Source organism: Phocoena sinus, chromosome 16 (genome assembly GCF_008692025.1).
Source record: "Phocoena sinus isolate mPhoSin1 chromosome 16, mPhoSin1.pri, whole genome shotgun sequence".
Classification (NCBI taxonomy): Eukaryota; Metazoa; Chordata; class Mammalia; order Artiodactyla; family Phocoenidae; genus Phocoena; species Phocoena sinus.
This window is the reverse complement of record NC_045778.1, coordinates 46047541-46069376: the sequence shown is the minus strand read 5'-3', so window position 1 is coordinate 46069376 and position 21836 is coordinate 46047541. Positions and strand designations below refer to the sequence as shown.

The window sequence follows — 21836 nt, the reverse complement described above, 5'->3', positions numbered from 1 at the left end:
TTTATGTGGGAAAAGACTGCATAAAAATTTTCAATCAGGCATTAATTTTGAAGCACATTAAATTTGGAGATGAAGACATTTAAAAGTTTAGTAATGATCCTAAAATAGACTTTTATTAAGTATTAAAAACTAATAATACATAGTATCTCCCTTGACTTAAATGAAACTTTCAGAAGGCTTCTGTGAAATAATACTCTCTGAAATCTTTAAAAAGTCTAAATAAATACTCTTCATTAGGATGAAAAATTAGAAATAACTTTGAGCATTATATTATCTCTAACAAAGCGTGCCATGACTTATAAGATTATCGCAAAATGTACTACATTTAGTTTTCAACTGATCTGACAAAGGAGCATGTAATAAAGGAACACTATGTATATGTTATTATTACCCACTTATGACTTTCGTATTCATAATAGCACAAAGATTTTGTTAAGTTGGGAAAGTATGTGATAAAATATAATAGCTGAACAGTAAAATACTTTGTCTTACTGTAAAAAGAACAACATTTAAAAAAGCAACATTATTTCTTCAAGTAAGATAATTAACTTATATGTCTAAAACTAGTTTGTTTTTCAATATATCATAAGCTCTCTAACAGTTTATCATAAAGACAATAATAATGTACAGACAATTCATAACAGCCAGTGATAATGAATAGATAGTTTTAGGATAGTTTTTCTTCTTTCTTTTTCAAAAATGCTGAACATGGAGAGAAAATTATTATACATCCTAAACAGATTGAATAGGCTATTATGAGAAAGCATCCTGGAATAGCTAGGTTGACCAGATGGTCAGTTCTTGGATCCTTCATCTAGAAGTGTTTTACATCTGCAGTCAAAATCTCTCTAGACCACTAAGGCAAGTTCCTGGATAGTTTGTTTTCTTCTGGTTCTTGAAGCACCAGCTGGGTTCTCGTTCACTGACAAGCTCTGGGTGGTGAATTCCAGCTGCCTTTTCTTATACTAAACTGGCCTTTCAAAACTGTGATAGTCTTTATGACCGTTAACACTAGTTCTGCTTCCAAATGGCAAGGCAAAATTGAGTTGATAACCCAGAGTAGAAAGAACATCACCTGGAAGATCACCTACAAAACTGAAATGATCCAACTTCCTTCCCCCCTGGAAAGGAATGTCCAACTAAAGAGTTATACGACTGACCGATCACATTTTGCATGTTAGGATCGCTAATATTCCCACCACTCTGAATTCAGTGGTGAGTTTCAGCAGATGGCACAAGAAGTTCCTACCTGGACCAAGCTATATCCTGTGCGCTGGACCAGTGCGCGGAGGGCTGCTTCCTTCTGGGTGCCGCTCAATCCATCCCCGGATTTGTGATTTGATTCCATTGAGAGTGATTATCAGCAAAAAATCAGGTTAATTAGGGTTGCTCACTGAAACCAAATTTAAGATAAATAAGTAAATTACTATTACCAAGTCCAAACTTGTCCTTTTCATGTAGGACATCTTTAGGAAACATTCTCTATAAATTACTCATTAAGGTTAGAGCAACTAACAGACACCCACAAACCAGGGCAGTTAAATATCCTCATTAAAAAAGTTAAAAAAAAATGTTCAATTATAGTTGAAATTTAGAAGTCAACACTGAATTAATGTCCTTTTTCCACTTAGAATGCAGACCAGTAGTTCTCAGTCCAATTATCTCAGGAATGTCACCAAATGCTCAAAAACAAATTCATTCTTGCCAATTAAAAGTATGAGGAATGGTCCTTGCAGATGTGGGAAGAAAGCACCATTACTAAATCAAATTGACGAGGATATGGTATGAAGATCCTGAAAGTTTTAGCTTCATTATCTATTCTGTCTGTTACCTGAGACATTTATCTACTTATTCTTCAAAGATAAATTCTAGATCAGTAGTGTGCTGGTATCAGATGTACAGAAGTCATCATGCAAACTACTCTGTAATAAAAACGTCACATGGGTTTTAACAAAATAAGAACAATGGATACTTTTGAATGGTGTTGGAAGGGCCTACTGACACCTGGATCGTATATCGCATAGACCACTCAGAAAAGGACATGAAGCCCTTTGTAAAATCTAAGAAATTAGGAAAATTTACATATGTCCATGTTGATCTATGTAGATGTGAATATGAAACTTCAGCATTTCGTTATCTATACTTTCTATCAGGGAACATGGTTTGAACTCCATTCCAAATCTGATGGTTGTTCAAATTCACAGGTTCCCAGCACAAGGAACTTGTCCATGGTGAAGGTCCCAGGCTATGATGGTGCGAGCCCCTGGAGGCTCCCATGTACAGAGGCGAGTGCATTGACCCACTGGATATAGAGTGGGAGTGACTCAGTGAAGGTTCCGTGCTGGGATTTCTCTCTGCTTGATGCACTCTGCCAACCAAGACAAAGGAAGCTTTTTTTTTACACTGATTTGAATCACATGCAAATATAATGTATTTCACTATAGGCCCTTTAAGAACTTTTCTGTTCTATGCATTGGATTTCCTGTACCACTTGGTTTTCATGTAAAGGTTCAGGGTAAAGGTACCATTAATAATACAAGGAATGGGTAAACAATTGGGTGACAAAAGTGAAGCCGAGATAATCCGAGTAAAATGCAGCTTCAAAGTATTTATTATGAAAGTAATAGAATAATATAGCAGAAACTAACACAACATTGTAAAGCAATTATATCAATTAAAAATAAAGTTCCCAAACAATAGACAAGCATCATCTAGAAAGTAATATTTTCAATATAATTTAGAAAACCAAATTAAAAAAAACAACTAGATTCCAGCGAGAATATCATTAGCTGTTACAGGGATAAAACAATTTCATGTTCTGTACATAAGCATGGCCATTCTTGCCCTAGACTTTTCTCATAATTCTTGCTTGCTTCTGACCCAGATCAGTCAGTTTTCAATCATTCATTCTCTCAAGAAGTATTTAGTTAGTGCTGTCTATATGGCAGCTTCACTCCCTGCCCAGCTTTAGGGCATTGTGTTTTACGGACAGTTGGCTAACTCAGTTAATACACCAGCTTCTGTGTCTGTTACTTTGCAAAAGGCAGTGTTTTGTTTGTTTGTTTGTTTGAATCTTTTATCTTGACTAAGACAAATTGGAAAGTATTTTCTGATTATGGTGGTTTGATATATATATGTAGCGATTCAGATTGGACGTGTAGCTTTAGTGACACATTTATAGTGTAAGTACCCTTTCTATGGATACTAAAGGTAGGCATAAACGAGACCTACATTCAGTTTTTAATCCTAAACTGCCTGTGAGTACAGTCATAGAAATCTCTATGAAACAATACAATCCTCTTTAAAAGATAAAACTACAAAGGCATTTTGTGCCACTTGCAGCAACATGGGTGGGCCTAGAGATTACCATACTAAGTGAAGTAAGCCAGACAAAGACGAATATGATGTGTTTATATGTGGAATCTAAAAAAAAAAAGATGCAAATGACATTATATACAAAACAGCAATAGACCCACAGACACAGGAAACAAACTTATGGTTACCAAAGGGTAAAGAAGAGGGAGGGATAAATTAGGAGTCGGGATTAACATATACACATTATTACATGTAAAATAGATAACCAACAAGGACCTACTGTATAGCGCAGGGAACTATACTCAGTATTTTGTAATAACCTATAAGGGAAAAGAATCTGCATAAGAATATATATATATATTCAGTTTTGTATATATATATATATGTATATATATGTGTGTATGTATGTGTATATATACATATGAATCACTTCACTGTGATGTACACCTGAAACTAACACTAAGTTGTAAATCAACTATACTTCGATAAAAAATATAAATTAAAAAAAGGAATTTTGAAGATTTACAAAGAAAAACTAGCCTTTAAGACTAATTCTAACTCATGCACTTTTCTCAAATGTTACTAAAATTGCCTTTTTCATCAGGATACTCTCAAATGCTCCCACAGTGCTGGATTTAACCTGTAAGAGCAGTGAGGCCTTACATGGATGGACTGGGGTCTGATGAGGTTAGTCTTGCATGTCTTAACCGAGGTTGGAAGGCAAAGTCTGTTGTCTTCTCGCCAAGTTGTAGGTTTGCTCTTTGCTGAACTTCATCTTCTCCATCAAGAGATAGCAATTCATGGTGAGACAAGTTTTATTTGTAAAACCTGCCTTTAGTTTTTGGTTAATATTAATAAAGGTGATTAAAACTATTTTAACATCAGAATGGTTCTTTTGATCACACATAGGTTCACTCTGACATTGAGAAAATCTGTATAATATCTCAACATAGAATCAAGTCATTGGAAATCAGGACATAGAAACAAAATTCAGAATTTGCCTTAAGAGACACTTGATCTTCAATGTTTATTTCTCAGAAACAACCCCCTCTTTCAACATTGACTTAATCTAAGGAGTGAACTCGAATCCAAGATAAATATTTTCTTAAGCAAGTCAAACTTTTGTTTAAAAATTTGGTCAAATTTGAAAGAAACGTTTTGCAATACATTTTCTAATTTAACACCTTGCAGGTTCTTCAGATCTGAGCTACTGCATTTTGAAGAGTAGCTCCCAGTGTAATTTATTGAGGCAATAGAATTCAAAACCTATATATAGCAGGCATTAAGACCGTTGGAGCTAAAGGAAAGCACTCATAAACATGTATTACTTATTCATTCAAAACTTGTTTACTGGGTACCTACCATCATCCGAGAATTTTTGAGACACTGAGAATCAGAGAGCAAAACAAACTCCTCTCTGCGCAAAATCTCATGGAGTTTTATAGTGGTTGTGAGAGACGGTAAACAAGATAAATGAGCAAAATATACACTGTGCTTATGTTAATTTCTGAGGAGAAAAAATAAAGAATGGAAGAGCAATATGAAGTATATGTGTTGGGAGGAGGATGGAATTTTAGATAGTGTGGTCCTGATACAGTGAATTTGGAAAGGAACGTGGGTGAAATGAGGGATGTATTTGGGGGAGAGCATTCCAAGAAGTTGGAGGGCCCTGAGGTGGGAGCTTGTCGATGAAACAGTGGCCTATGTGGAGAGGATGGAGCTGAGTGAATGAGAGAAGTGGGAACTGGGGTCAGGGAGATAATGGCGGACCAGGTCATGAAGGATCTTGTAGGTCACGGTAAGGACCTTGGCTTTTGCCCTGAGATGTGAAGATTTTACTTATGTTTAACAGACTCACTCTAACCGTCGAGAAAACACTGAAGGGAGTCAGGCAGCGTTGGGGCTCAGGTGAGGCAAGGGAGGTCAGGCAGTCACTCTGATCCTGTTTTTATTTGAATTTTGCCATTTTGTTCATCATGGATTTGTTTTTCCATTTTTATTTTTTTTAATTGCATTAAAATATCATTTGTCTTAATTACTGAGTTTTTTGATGGCTCTTACATTTTGCATTTGAGGCAGTGCCTCACTTGCCTTGCTCTGGTTAGAGGGGTCGAGGGGAGAAGCAGGGAGACCAGTTAGAAACACTGCGACATCCGGGTACGAGAGAATAGTGGCTTGGATTAGAGTGGTGACAGTGAGCGTGCTGAAAATTGATCGAATCTTGGAATAGATTTTACAGATGAGTTGGATGCCTCGTGAGAGAGAAAAACGAGGAGTTGAGGATGACATCGTTTCTTGGCCTGGGCAACTAGAGGAATGGAGTTGCCAGCTTACTGAGATGAGGAATAACGAGTCTGTGGAAGAAGAGCAGGAGCTCAGGTGGAGGCACATTGATTTCGAGATGCCCATTAGGCAGCCACGGGAAGAGGTTCAGTGCACAGTTAGATATCTGAGTCAGGATGTTATGGGAGATTTACAGACAGGAGATATCAATTTGGCAGCTCTCTGTGTAGAGATGATGATTAAGCTGTGAAATTGGATGAAATCAGTAGGGACGGAGTATAGAAAATAGGTCCTACTTTGGGGTACTCTAACTTTTGGAAGTTGGAGGGACGAGGAGGAATCAGCAAAGGGGAATGAGAGGAAGCAGCCGGGTAGGTAGGAGGTAAGCCAAATGAGAGAGGTGGATTGGAAGCCAAGAAAAAGAAAGGATTTTGAGATCAAGTGCGTGGTCAGGTGTGCCAAGACCTGCTAAGTCAAGGAAGATGAAGCCTGAATAGGGATGCGGACCCTAGAGCTAGACCTCCTGAGTTCAAATCCTCATTCTGCCTCTTACTCTGTGCCCTGGAAAAGTTCCTTAACCTCTTGGTAACTCAATATCTTTAACTGAGGAAGCAGTAACATTTCTCTGGGGGTATTGTATTACATGAGTAAATACATTGGAAGGGCTTTGGAAGAATTCCTGGAATGTAGTGAGTGCTAGACTATTGTTAGGCATAGATAAGTAAAATATAAAAGCAGAAAGGGAGAGGCAGTCACCCCAACTTCTCAGAGATTGTGCAGTAAGAAATTCCAGAGGTTCATGGAACAGCATGGTTATCTAGATGAGAATGGATGAGGGAAGAAAGGGGCAAAGAAAGTTGGATGGAGAAAGAATACAGGCAATATTATAGGAAAGAATCATGGACTCCTCTCCCCCCAGCATCAGTTTGCTCATTTGTGAATTGGGGTAACAGGCAGGCTGTGACATTGCTGTTGTGAAGATGAAATGAGAACATACCTGTCAAGTGTTTAGTTAGGTCCGGCATACAGCAAGTACTCCCACCTGACTTACTGCTAATCACTCATGTTGGAGGGGAGGAATAGCAAAGAGATTGTAGAAAGGACCTGCTGGACATGACAGCACTTCCTTGTGTAATTTCCTTTCCTTCTCCTCCTTCCTTATTCATTCTGAAAATGAGTGAGGGAGGAGCTAATAATGCAAAAAATGAGAGGTCTCTTCCAGCTCTGCCAGCTTCCACTAATCTGCCCTCAGTGTCTCCCATCCTCTTTTTTCTCAGCAAAGTAATACTTTGTTCAACTGTGTACTCGCCACCAAACCTGCTGTATAAAAATGCTCCCCTCTTTTGTTCCTCTGCTTCCATTCAGTGGAAACTGAGTCTCAGTTTCCTAACATTTAAAATTTAGGATAATATTAGCTCCTGTTTCATAGGGTTGTTTTTAAGGATTAAGTATTTTGAATGTATTCTTACTTAAAGTGGATCCTGATGATTACTAACTGCCCAGGAAGTGTTAGCTGTTTTATTATTTAATTATTATTATTATTAATCTCTAATTCCAAGGGGTAGAATTGCAAAACCACTTGCTGGGAGGATAAAGTCAAGTCCTTAGCATCATACCTCATCTCTTCAGGACTAGCTCCCAGACTCCACTTCCAGTGTCACTCACATACCCTGCCACTGGGAGGTCCCGTGTTTTCTTATACTTCTGGGCTCTCTGCTTCAAATGCCCTTTCCTTCTCTTCTCTTCCCTTCTGTTATCTACAATTCTCTTCTCACATTGGTCTCCCTACACTGACCCTGTTGATCCTGCCAGACTTGATTGAAATATTATCTGCTCTGTGATGCTTCCTTTGATCCTATCTATGGGTAATGTTAGGTGCCACTTCCTTAATGCTCTCAAGAAAGCTTGTACATCCCTCGGTTGTTGCAGATGGTACTATAATTATTATAGTTTAGTTATTACCTAACTAAACTGTGAATGTCCTGCATGTACGGACTATGTTGTACTCATCTTTACCCGAGAGTTTTAGCCTGACATTATGCTAATTGCTCAGTAAATACTTATGGAACAACCCAAAGATTTTGGATCAGCATTTTATAAATGATAGTGACTTGCACTGGATCAGAAGTAAAATTAGTCTGCGGCTAATTTCCTAACACTTATTATTATGCTTGTTCCAGTCGCTTCCTGAAAGTTCTATCTTAGAATGAATTTGCTCTGTGTGAGAAATTGATTTGCATGGTTTCTCTGCATTTTTGAATGTGTCATTGTATTGGGGGGGGTAAAATTTTGTAAGAATAAAATTTTGAGTGCAAAGTGATTCAAAAATAGAGTTGATGTTTGGATTCACTTTTCTTCTCAATGACTTTCTGGTGTAGTATTTGCAATGTTAGTGCCTATTTGATGAAGATAAAAAGAACCTAGAAGTTATTGGGGGTTCAAGATTGCTGCCTTCCTTAAAATCTCAGGTGGACTGGAGTGAACATCTCACCTCATCGCTTCGCTGATACCGATCAGTAGCAATTTCCAGAGTTCACTGTTGGGCAAGATCAGAGCTGCTGTTCCTGACCCTTGACCCTGATGTCCTCCAGTGCCAGTGTGTCCTGGCTCGGGGAAGGTGGCAGGGAACAAAATAAGAAGGAAGCTGGAGGAGAGCAGCAGGTAGGGTGGTAGATTATGACTTTTCCGAATCTAGAGCTGTCAGGAAGATACTGTATGCTGCTCTTAAATTATAACCCTAATCTATAAAGAAAAGCATGCATAAAAATTGGGCTCACATACAGAAGCAAGTTGTGGAAGGAAAAATATGATAATGTGAGAGAATTTGGGGTGATATTTGTTTTCTAGGTTTGCCTGAAGTTATGGCAAAGTGGGAAGATATTAATGCCCTGGTGGAACATAAGTTGGCAGCTAGGGAAACAGAGAAAGTGGGAAAACAAGTTTTTTGTTTGTTTGCTTTTAAAGTCTCTCAAAATAGTAAATTGGGCAAGACATGAGACAAAGGTAAGAGAAGTACACGATGGAAAAGCACACTTAAAGAGTGAAGAAAGGATGACTTAGAAAAGCAAAAGCTGAAATGGTAGCTGTGAATGATAGGCAGAGAAGAACAAAAAGGAGATGAAGGATAAAGGCAGACAACTAAAGTTAGAAGGTTTCTTGGTAAAAAACTAAATGAAGTAATTATCCTCAACTTTAACAAAAAGGTCAATAAATGTTTAATATCTTAAAATGTTTAATATATTACAGGCATACAATGCCAGCCATTGTACTAACAATTTAGAGTTAGGAAATGGAGTAGTTTTGTTAATATTATCATTTCTATCTTAGTTGGTCTTTTTCCAAAGAGGATGGATAAGGAAATTGAATGGGAAGTAAGCCTATTTCTGACTTGGTAAACAGAGGAGAGGTGTCCTTTGTGATTGCAGAGGGCCTGTACTAGCAATGTGCCGGGTGCATTTCAAATTGATGGTAGCTTCACTTGCCTTCCGGACCTCTCCAAACCCAATCCAGTCTTTCCCCAGTGTCTTATTGTATACAGATATTGCATGATGTAGGCTGGACATAACTCTTAATGCAACATGCAAGTTGTACAAGTGATTTTATCATGAATTTCAGCCTTCTAGTATCTCCTGGGAATTTTACACCAAAGGAGTTCCAAATTGTGTTGAAATGGTTTGTGAAGGATTATGACCAAAGTTTACACATTTGCCTAATGAGGCTAAGTAAAAATTACTTTGTGTTACTTGATAAAAAATGTAAATTAGCTCTAATATTCTCTTTGGAAAAATGTTTACAATCAGTCTTAAGCTCATTTTGGAAGTTGAATTAATGTTATAGCTGTTTATTTGGCCATGCATCCATGAACCATGCTTGACATACAGAAGATACCCAGTAAACATTCCTTCTTTGTTCCTTATCTGCTGCTTTGGTTGACTTTTTAACCACCATCTATGGCTCTCTGAGTGGTTATTCTCCTTTCTAGGAACTGTCTGGGGTGAAGAAAAGTGCAGTTTTGAATGTATTATCTTGATTTCTTTCATATTGTTTTAATAATCCAGTTATTTCATTTGTTTTCATTTCTCAGTAGGAAAAATCTTTAAAGTCCTCAGTGTGTGTGTGTGTGTGTGTGTGTGTGTGTGTGTGTGGTGTCTCATAGAGCATGTTAATTTTGTAATAAAAATTAGACACAATCTAAATATCCGATGATGAAATATATTAATAAGCAGTGGTACTGTACAGCTAATAAAACTGATGTTCTAGTAGAACATGTTATTTAAGCAGATATTTGTAAAATATAATCAAGTAAAAAAAGGCAGATTACAAAACAATGTATAGTCTGATTTCATTTGTGTTAAGTTTTATATTCATCAGAGTGATTATAAAAGGCTAACTCGTTCTATCTTCTTTGGTGCATTAAAAAATTATTTTTATCATTCTTGCTATTTTTAGCTGTCTGTAATATGCAGCTCTTACTCTAGTTTTAAAAGTTAAATTATATTAACAAATGAATTGTCAGTGTAAGCAAGTCATCAAAACTATGAGATGTGGTCAAGATTAAATTCTTAGGAAACTGTTTCTCTTCAGCATTTTTCTAATAAGCGATAATCATTTGACTAAGGAGGCTAGGAAAAAGCAAAAGAGACTAAAAGAAATCAGAAGGAATTAAAGATAAAAGTAAATTAATAAAACACAAAAATCTGTAGACTTGAAAAATACATGTAAGAGCTGATTGAAGAGATGGGTAAATTAGCACACCTCTGGCAATCTTGACAAGGTAAAAAGAAGAAAGCCTATTTTAAAAACAAAGGGAAAATGAATATAACCACACGTCAAGAGACTTTTAAAGACTATGTTTTTATCAATAAATTGAAAAATTAGATGCAGTAACCAATTACCTAGAAAACTGTGAATTTTCAAAATTGCTTCAAGGGTAAGTAAAAATTTGCATATACCAATAACTGTAAACTGTATTGAAAAATTCATTGTATTCCTCCCAAATAACACATGTCCAAATGGCTTTATTAGGCAAGTTTTATAACTTTAAGTTTTCTTAAACGAGTTTTACAGACTCATTTAAGAAATATATTTTTATTATAGAAAGCTTTTGAAGCATAGAATAATAACAAAAACTTATGAATTATTGACAAAGTTAGCATATCTCTGATACAAAGCCAGACAAATATATCACAAAACAGAAGGACTATAGATCAGTATCACAAATATAGATATGAACTGCATACAGCAAAATATCAAAAGACTAATATACAAAAAACACGATGGGTTTACTACAAGACTACAAAGAGTATTCAACATCAGGGATTCTATTAGTTTAATTCACTTCATTGATGAAGAAGAAAAAAACATCATCATCCAGTAAATGTAAATTCAACACCCACTAGCGATTTAAGAAAAGAAACTCTTAGTAAGTTAGTAATACAATAGTAATTCTTAAATGATACAGTATCTATCAGAGACATGTAGCAAACCTCACACTAAATAGTGAAACACTGCAATCATTCATTCTCAGTCAAAAGAAGTAAATCAACTATATAAAACTATTAGAACTAATAAAAGAATACTACGAGGACACTTATAAAAATGTTCCGTATTTAAGCAGAAAATAATGAAATGAGAATCTGAACAATATAAACAAAATATATAAAATAACAAACAATGTGAAATATCCAAAATCTATATGAAGAAAATGATAAAATTCTACTGGAAGATCTAAAAGCCTGGGTAAATAGAGGTCTTATTATTATAAGATAATTCTTCCAAAATTATTAATCTAGGGCAATACCAATTTAATTTCCAATTAAATTATTTTGAAATTTGACAAACTGATTCTGAAGTTCATCTGCAGGGAAAACGGCAATACATATCACAACATGCATTGAAAGTATAGAGTTATTTGGAACTAGCCTAATCAAAAGTTAAAATTAAAACAGGCAGTGGTGATCATTTGGTAATATATAGAAATATGGAATTACTATGTAGTGTACATGGAATTAACATAGTGTTGTAGATGAATTATACTTTAATAAAATAAATATAATAGGCACAGGAATAGACAAATAGATTAATGGAATGGAAAAAAAGTCTAGACCCATAATTGTGTTTATATTGGAACTGCCAATAGGTGCAATCATAGGGAGATCATAGAAAATTTGAGAAGAAAGATAAAGTTGGCATACCATCTCACAACACATACCAAAATTCTAAGTGAATTAAGAAATAACCTTTCAACAACATTGTATAACTGCTAGAAGAAAATATGGGAGTGACATTTTTATAATCTTGTAATGCAGGAAGTCTTCCTAACCAAGCATACCAAAAGCCAGGATTGAAAAGACTAACAGATGTGACTACATAAAAATTACAAATATCTGTAATGACAACATAAAGTTAAAAGGAAGCCACAGACTAGAAGAAATGATTGCTACTTACATAATATACAGAGAATAATATCTGCAATATACAAAGAGTACTTTAAAATCAATAGTAAAGGGGCTCAGAAGTCAGTGGACAAAGAGCAAAGGACATAAGCAGTAAATTCACAGAAAAAAATAGTTTATAAACTTATTTAAATATGGTCATTTAGTGGTCAGAAAAAAACAAAAATTAAACCAAGATACTTGGTTTTGCCTGTTATGGGGCAATATTAGAACAGATTTCAAATAATACAAACAATAAACATAGCTGACATTAACTGAATGATTACTATTGGCTATGTTCTAAAAACGTAAAATGTAATTCATTTAATCCTTATAAAAACTTAATGGGGTAGGTATTGTCATTCCTCTGATATAGGTAATAAACCAAGTTAGAGAAATTAATGAGCCCAAGGTTACTTTAGGTAATAAGTGACACAACTGTGATTTGAATCTAAGTAGCTGTCTACCTGTCTCTAAGTAGCTGTCTACCTGTTTCTTACTCCCTTGCATTCTTTAATCCTGTACTTTGTTCTCTCTCCTGCTCCTTTGGTGACACCCCTGGGTAAAAAAGTTGCTGATTCTATCTGGAAGGTACACCATGTTTTTAAGACAAGTTATTAACAGTTGTAGAGAAGCAATGCTGACAGACAAACTTTCTAAATGCTATTTTTTCAAAGATGTAAAAAGCTGATATTTTGATTACTGTTTGTTGATGTTTAAATCCATATACCATCTTACTTGGAGTCATTCCAAGTCCTAAATAGAGTAACTTAAAATAGCACATCCTAAGATACTGGGGAAATTGTACCACAGTAAAAATATCTATAGACAAAAATAAAACTATACCAGAGAAGAAAATACTATTGGGGCTACCAACTTAGAATTTATCAGAGAAAAAGAACAAGCAGAGGTATAATAGACAAATGATTGGATTGCAATATTTATACATTTCTTTGTGTATATAATTACACCTGTACTAAATCAGGGCATTATGAACATTCAGGGGATGAGAAGACATGACTTCCCAACATTTTTTAAAAAATAATTAAAAATCAGGAGTCACACACAATCTCTTTTGAAAAGAAAATGTTACCCAAACTCTTGGGAAAGTTAAGCACATTCATCTGGCCCACAGATCATCATTACTGCAAAACAGTCCTGACATCTGGAAATCCTTCTTGTTTTGAGAAAAAAGTGATTTCAAATGGTCAGAAGTTTTTATTTTCATTTAAAAAATCTGTTTAACATTGCATAATTTATGGTCCAGTGGAAACACCTCCTGCTCTTTAACATATTCCCATTAAGTAGATATTACAGAGGTGTATTTTATTGGCTTCAAAAGACATTTCACCATTTATTTGCTTCAAATGCCCTTTAAATATCAACAAAGAGCCTTTAAATCCCTGGAATTTAGCTTGAAACTATAAATTACACAAGGAAAGACAGGAGAGGAAGTGTTAACCTATGCATGTCTTGTCAAAATAGGACTTCAAGATTTAACTGCAGGTGTTTCTAAATTTTAGCAGAAACTATGGAGAAAGAACAGACTCCCAACCTGGCCTCATGTTGTAATCACCTGTACTTGGGCATCACCCTTACCACCCCTAGAGGTGGCATCACCCTTACCACCCCTAGAGGTGGTATCTCCCTTACCACCTCTTGGGCATCACCCTTACCACCCCAACTGGTCTGGAGTGGAGCCCAGGAAATTGTATGGTTTAAAACCTCCTCAGGTGATAAAACGCAGCTGAGGTTAGAACTTCTGAACCTATGCATGTTAAAAATCAGTCTTTGCACGTTAAATGTCAAACAAAATGAAATATGGAGAGTAATTTATTCCACCTGCCAAATAGTTGGGACAGACACATCTTAAAAAATTACTAAAAAAAAAAGAAAAAGTCTATAAAAGAAAGACTAGATTACAGGAGAAAGAATAATTCAAAATTGTCTCTAATAATTGTCCTGTCTACTGTTCATCACTTAATGAATAGATGTTTTCATAATTGCCGGTATTTACAAATAATGCCCTTGAAATACCAAAAAAATCACATTCTTCCTAGATTCTTGCCTAAGTGATTCATAATCAACTCCATTTCCATGAGGACCAACCGATAAGGTATTCATATTACCACTGTATGCATAAAACTCTATGTCGTGGCTCTATATATGGAGAGGAAGCAAAAGCTGTGAGGTAGAGAAAGGATAGAGAGTAGAAAGTAAGGATGGCTTTTAGAAGAGAGAGGAGCAGATGTAGGAAGTAGTTGAGTCAAGTTAACAGTGAAGCACCTTAGCAGATCCATGAATACCTACAGCTGAGGTCCTTATAGCCTCTTTATCCAGAACCACCTCCAGCACAGGCTCCTCATGAAGTCTGGATCTTGACATTTTCCTGCTCCTGTACATATGTATCCTTACTTGTTGCTCTTCTTACTCCTATCCTCATCCTCCACCCTCTCTTCCATTACTAGACTTAACTCAGCCAAAGTAGAATGAAACTTCACTGCTTACTACCCCTAGTTACTGCCTACCCCTGCAAGATCAGTCTCCCTAAAATGTCCCTTCTAATATTCTTCATTGGTCTCATAATTAACTATAAAGAAACAGTCCAACCCCTTAGCCTGGCGTCCAGTATCCACCATGATCTGGTCCTAACTCTACTTTTCTGACTATCTCTCAATCCAAGTCTAGAGCTATTCTGCGCTCAAGCCCATCAGGTCTCCCAGATACACCAGTTACTTCTTACTTCTTAGGTTCCTTTGTTCTTGTTTCCCATTTTCCATGTGCCTAGAGTCCCCATCCTTATTTTCACACTCTCCCTGGCTGAGATGAGTTTATGCCTGCACCATCAGGTTGTGTGTGGTTGTACATATGTAGGAATGCACAAGCACATGTGTGGCTATGAATGTGTATGTATACATAAGGGTGAATAAACTCCTGGTGGCCAGTGTTGACAGCACAACATCACACAAGAAGTTTCCTTTTGTAGCTGGTTCTGACACCACCACTCCCTTACAAATCCTCCAGCTTCTGCTCAACTTGGATAAGAATATCAGAAACTCTGAACCAGAGATCCTCATAAGTGACCTGTACTTGACAACATTGAATATTGAGAGATGAATAGCAGTTTTTTTAATCCAAAAAAGATTTTGGAAAATTTTAACAGCAGATGGAAACTGTGCATGTGTTGGATGAAGGAGGGGGTAATGGAGAAGGAATGGACATCCTTAAGACCAGACAACATGAGGTGCTTTCTATTCCCTTAAGGTTATACTGTGATGGTTAATCTTATGTATCAACTTGACTGGGTCACAGAGTGCCCAGACATTTGGCCAAGCATTATTCTGGGTGTGTCTTTGAGGGTATTTCTGAATGATATGAATGTTTGAATTGATAGACTGAGTAAAGCAGATTGCTCTTCCTAATGTGGGTGGGCCTCACCTAATCAACCGAAGGTCTGAATAGAATAAAAAGGCTAAATAAGAGAAAACACCCAGTTTATTACAAAAAAAAAAAAAAAAAAAGAGAGGGAGAACTCTGCCCTGCCTGAGTGCTTGAGCTAGGACATCAGTCTCTTCCTGCATTCAGAGTTGAACTGAAACATTGGCTTTTCTTGGGAAGCCTTCTGGCTTTCAGACAAGAACTACATGTTGGCTCTCCTGGGTCTCCAGATTGCCAACTGCAGATCTTGGGACTTGTCAGCCTCCATAATCAGATGAGCCAATTCCTTATAATAAACCTCTTATCTATTGATAGATAAATAGATTTATATGTATCTTACAGATACAAGAACAATGACAACACTAAAACCATGTAGGTATATGTATTAGCCAGTTAGGATTCCAATTGGAATATTGGTTCTGTTTATCTGGAGAACCATGGCTAATACGTATACATACATGGTTTTGGTGTTGTCATTGTTCTAGCACATGTAAGATCAGGGTACAGGTGGCTATTGTGTTATCTTCTCTCAATAATAATGCCCAACTCTGACCCCATGCCTGACTTTCTTAAAGATCCCTGGGAAAGAAAACTGGCAGAGTTTAGAAATTCTAGAATCGTATAACCAAACAAGAAGAGTAGAATTTCTTTGCATGTGTGTTGAATTTCTAAGTTGACTTACAAATTGGTATGGTGGTAATCACAGCATACAATGTAGATATCCTTCAGCTTAAAAGCAGATGTTTATCCAATAGTCCTGGGACCAATTATTTGTGTGGCTGATTACAGAGACCTGATGAGCTAGTGAGGTCTGGTGTTATCATGTCTCTCTTTATTCTCGTTGAGATTGTCCTTTTGAACTTAGTTCCTGCATCTGGTTTCTTCAGACCAATTTGGAAAAATTAAGTTGAAAACTCAATGTTCACCAAGGCTGCCAATCACTGACTAATGGAATACATTCAATCCTGGAGTGAAGCTTACAAATTCCAACGATCTAAAGCTCTGTAGTACAATGGCCCTGAGGCAATCTGACTCTTTCAATAAAGGACAGCCTTAAGTTTCCCTTAAAAAAAAATTATATGGATATTCTATAACTAGGTCACTGAGTAAGGGTGACTTGCCATCTGATATACCTTGATAAGAGATGTAGCAAATGGCTCTGCTCGGTGTTTTCTTTTTCTGAAAAATGTACCGTTTTTTCTTTTGGCTGTGTTGGGTTTTCGTTGCTACACACAGGCTTTCTCTAGATGCAACGAGCAGGGGCTACTCTTCGTTGCGGTGCACGTGCTTCTCATTGCGGTGGCTTCTCTTGTTGTGCAGCACGGGCTCTAGGCATGCAGGCTTCAGTGGTTGTGGCCCGGGGGCTCAGTAGTTGGTGCTCGCGGGCTCTGAAGCACAGGCTCAGCAGTTGTGGTGCATGGGCTTTGTTGCTTCGTGGCATGTGGGATCTTCCCGGACCAGGTACGAACCCGTGTCCCCTCCACTGGCAGGAGGCTTCTTGACCACTGCACCACCAGGGAAGTCCCTCGGTGTTTTATGAATTGCCTGCAATTGTAATTCTCACAGAGTGGCAGGTGACAGTTTCCCGTAGTAAGAATTTCAGGGCGCTGACTTGCCCACAGTTGTATCTCACCGGGATGAGTAGCACAGGGCTCTGGCCATGTGTTCTTCATGTCCTCTACTTAGCTAGTCAAACCCAAGCTGACCAATTTGCAGCATCCGTCTCTCATCCCCGATCGCAGACTGCCCTCCAAAGATTCAGGCTTCTGAAAGAAATCCAGATCCTCTTCTCCCTGCTCTTTGTCAGCAACCCCCAATTCTGCCCTGGCCTCACATCTAGTCTTCCCCAGCCCTCCCAGCGTTACAACCATATGGCTGCTCCCAACCTGATGCGCTTAGAAAAAGTGAAAGATTAAAGACCAGATTGTGCGAAGCTTGATGAATGAATAATTTGAAGTGTTTGTTTCCACGATTCAGGTTTTTTTTCCACTGAAAAGCCAGAAACTTCCAAGACTCAGTGTCAGAAAATAAAGGGAGGGGGCAAGAAAAACAGCCTGTACCTCCTGAAACATCTATGAAATCTACTCATACAAATTCCCGGCAGTCTGACCACACATACAACTACTTAGATTTATAGTTCTACCTCTCAAAATTGGACAATTTGCTTCAAGGACAAGAGTCAGCTAGACAACATTTGAAGATGAAAGAAAAGATCCTAGTGTATGTCAATGGTTAAATTGTGTCAATGCAGTATTTTTTGGTTGCAAAAATAAAATCAGCTCAAATGTATATATAAACAAAAGAATACATTTCAATCACAGTGAAAAAAAAAGATTATATAAATTCTGATTTTGTGCTAACTTACATGCGTTGGTATAAACTGCCCTTATTAAATCCTTGCCTCCTTATTTCTGGTCAGCCACTGAGTTCTGATACTTTGCTTTCTTTTGAATTCCCACTGCCATTAATTATCATCTCTGCAGCCATCATTTAATACCTAGATCATCACTGTAATTCAGCCTCTAGTCTTTTCTAACTCTAATGTCATCTGTACAACACTGGTTGATTTTCTTAAATATCCATTTTATATTACTCTTCAACTAAGATAATTCCAATGGCCTCATATAACTCTATGAACTAATGTCAATTTTTCTATCTTATTACCAAACTTCTCCAATGTTGTACTGCATATTAATTTCCAGTGAATACATTCCCTCCACTCAGGCCAGTTTGAAGGATGGCTAGGAGTTAGAAGGGAGAAGAAAGGGACTCTAGGGGACAGAGGTGTAAGTGAAAATAATATGGATGGTTGAGAAGCTGAGTATGATTAGAATGTTGAATTCCAGTTGGGAGGGGGTTTCTCGAGGGAGGGAGCGAGAGTGACAGAAGATAAAGCTGGTAAGGTAGGCGAGAATTAAATCAATATTGGCATGATAGAGCGTTCGCGTTGTATTATGAAGTCACTGGGAACGGCATGGAAGCATTCTAGGACCCTGTGTACTTTAGAAAGATAACTCGTGAGTTTTGTTGAGAGCAGCTTAAAGGCAGAAAGATTAGTTTAGAGACAGATGGAAAAGAAAAAGGAGGACAGAACATACATTCGTTCCTCATTCATTCATTGAGGAATGAAGGTAGGATAAAGAGAGGGAGGGCCATACACTCACCAAGGACATAACACTCATCTTCTTAGCCCTTAGCCTCGTGTTAGTTGGCATTTCATACATATTTGCTAAGCAGAATGGACATTTTATATCCTCTGACTACTCTAGACTTTGTCCTCTTTTTCCTCATTTTCTAGTTTCACCACAGGATATTAGAATACACAATATTTTGCACTGTGTTGTTCATTATTGGTTCACAAGTCTAAGGGTGTCATAGTCAATAATGAACAAAAAACCATGGAATCACGAAGTCATACTGACGTAGGTTCAAATATTGAGTTCCATCCTTTAAGAACTTTGCAAACTTGGGTTAAGTTATTTATAACTGGCTTCCAGTTTCTTCATTTCAAAATTGGAGATAATGATGCCTGCCTTATAGGGTTGTTATAGTGATTCAAAGTGATTGGATAAGTGCACAGCACGGAGCTTGGTACATGACACTCACTAATGTTTTTCTTTATCTCTTCTACCTCTTCGCCTTCTGTCCCCAATTAGGTGGCTATTTTATTCAATAAAGAGTACTGTGCCTTTGAATACTTTGATTTTTTTTTTTTTTTTTTTTTTTGGTCATAACAGTGAAAATAACAGAGCCTGAGAAGTTTGTACTCTGGGGTGATTTCAGACCAGATTTCTGGTCTGCTTCTCTTGCTAATTACCCAGGTTCCTTTAAATCACTCTATACTGACTGAATTAGGAGGCCCTGCCTATGATAGAGAACATCTCTGCCTTGGGAAAACTGCAACAGAGTCGGGAGAAATTGTTCCCAATTTGCACAGCAAGCCAGTCGTGGGGATAGTTAATTTCTAAGCCACTGACTTCCAGGCTAAAATACATTTTCTACATGTTGACCTCATAGCCTCTCTCTCTTCTAACCGTTTTCCTCCAGTAAAGCATTGTGAAATCAACACAGAAATGAGATGAGAATTACAGCTGCAGTAGCTGGGGTTTATGCACACTTACTTGGTAATGTTCTAAGATCTTCATGTGTAATTTCTGATCTAATCTCAAAGCAACCTTGATTTTACAGCAGAGGAAATAGGCACAGAGAAGTTACCTTGCTGAAGGTCACATGGCTAGTAAGTGGTGAAACTAGGATTTGAGCCCAGGCATTCTGGGTCCAGAGCCTTCTGCTCTAACATTGCATTCATCTCCCTCTTGGCCATTCCAGCACCATGAATCAGCTTTGTTTCATTGGAATTTGGGGAATACTTTGAAATACTGAATTATTATTATTGGAAGTAATAACCTGAATTATTATTATTATAGTAAATATTTGCTCTTATGGCTTATTTTGAAAGGCAAATAAGAATAAGAGTTTCTAGACATTGTAATTTTTTCTCTTATCTTTATTACCCTCTGGGACCACATAATGGCATTCCCTGATTGATTCCAATTTAAGTAATGCAGTTGTATTAAGTAACTTATGAAATGAGAGACACGTGGAGGAATTAGTACCTGCTAAGTGTGATGCTCAAATGACTTTAATAATAAGTCAAAATTATTTAATAAGTAAATTCTTTCTCAAAAATCAGGCCAACACCTGCCATTCAAATACCTTCTATTATCCTCTGGTTACCCATGACACTTTCCCCCTGGGCCATCTCTCCTCTACGTCTTCTCTTCCCCACCATCAAAACTTACCTATCCTAAGTGCCATTTCCATAAGGCTTTATGAGACTAGTGAATATGCTAAGTGATTTTAGGCTACAGTGTTCCTGTATGTCAACACCTCAAAGCGCCTTGATCACTCCCACTCTGTATTCCAACTAATTTGTATTTTAAAAAGGAACTTCTGGAAACATACTCTTTTTATCCTAAATGAAGAACTCTATTGAGGCTGGTGGAGCTGCTATTTGGGTGCATCTGGGTTTCAATTTAAAGTTCCAAATTAGGTCAGTTTAAATATGGGATTCCCTTAGCATTCAGAGGCCTAGCAACCCAATTATCCTTTCCCTGGGGAGAAGGGTGTGTCCTCCAGGTGGGAGGTGCTATGTCCTTTTCAGACACTAACAGAATTCGAGTGTAAGGCAGCCAAGTCATTCAGGACAATTACTTTGTATTTTCAGAGGTGACGCCACTGTGTTCCTGGCCTGTGCCTGCGCATGTTTCCTCTGTGACCTGGGCCTGGCAGTCTCTCTGTTCACAAGAGAGGTCTCCTTTAACTGCGTCTCGGACTGTGTCAGTCCCTGAATCTGAACATAACAGGGAGAGTGGCACTCAGAGTGAAGGGAATATTTCCTCATAATCGTGGAGGTCCTATTAATCTCTGTCTCAGAGTTTGCATAGAGAATCAGGATGAATTAGAAATGCTGTCCTGTGGGAGGTGGTATAATGGAAAGGACCTGCCTGAGGGGTGGAGTCCTGCACATGGGTTCTTACCCTGATAAAAAGTGTCTTTTATCCTTGGGGCACTCATATAGCTTTTTCTCTGTCAAAGGACCCCAACGTTTCCTTTTAACTCCAAAACTCAGCGCTTCTCAGTGTTCCATTTCTACTCTGTTTGCAGGGTCTATGTGCCAGACTCCTGGAGTTCACTCTTGTTTCTACCACTGATTAACTGTGTGATCTTGGGCAATTTTTTTCATGTCTCTGAGATGTCACGTCTTTACAGGAAAAATGGAATTGCACCAGTACCGATTCCAGGAGATTCCAGAGGATTGAATGAGTTAATTTATGTGTCTGGCATATGGCAGGAGCTATATAAGGATATAAGAGCTATTATTAATATCATTGTTATCATCATCATAGAGTGTCCATTGGCTGGTAGTAAATGCCTGAATTGTGAGGCAGCATTAGGGCTCTTCAGGAAAGAGGATTGGAAAGAGGGTTCCTAAGGGGGGCATTTGTATGTGCCAACAGAGTTTTCTCCTCCATGGTATCAGATTCTGATTTTTGACTTCCACTGCAAGTAAGCACAGGTTTTAGGCTAAGCCAATTCATGCAGAAGGCCCCAGCTGAGCCTGAGCACGAAATATAAACCTAATAGACAAGCTGGATAGAAGGATACTACAGATGGGTTAATAGAAGTGAAAATCAATTGCGTTTATACCTAATACCCTGCCAGTGCTCTGTCAGTTTTTTAGGAGATGTTATAGAATCTTCCCTTCTTTGCTTTCTTCACTATCTTAGTTACAGCATCTGTACTGGTTTAAATCTTTTCAGGGTTGTTTTCTTCTGGGACCTGCATGGGACTTGTTCTCTCAGC

At 37.5% G+C, this 21836-nt stretch overlaps 2 protein-coding genes across 3 annotated transcripts in view; one reads left to right on the top strand and one right to left on the bottom strand.

Moving 5' to 3' along the window:
• The window catches only part of PRKG1 (protein kinase cGMP-dependent 1), a 1343672-nt gene that overhangs the window by 1784 nt on the left and 1320052 nt on the right, over window positions 1–21836 (top strand). The gene's annotated exons all lie outside the window — the stretch shown is intronic.
• A1CF (APOBEC1 complementation factor) overlaps window positions 1–21836 on the bottom strand; it is an 80375-nt gene that overhangs the window by 54229 nt on the left and 4310 nt on the right. The window contains exon 2 of one of the 2 annotated variants that reach the window (XM_032607773.1): window positions 1250–1393. In XM_032607773.1, coding sequence (XP_032463664.1) covers window positions 1250–1348 — 99 coding nt within the window. In that variant the 5' untranslated portion in view covers window positions 1349–1393. Of the gene's footprint in view, window positions 1–1249; window positions 1394–21836 lie in introns of those variants that run through there. The other variant, XM_032607774.1, reaches the window with a different exon arrangement.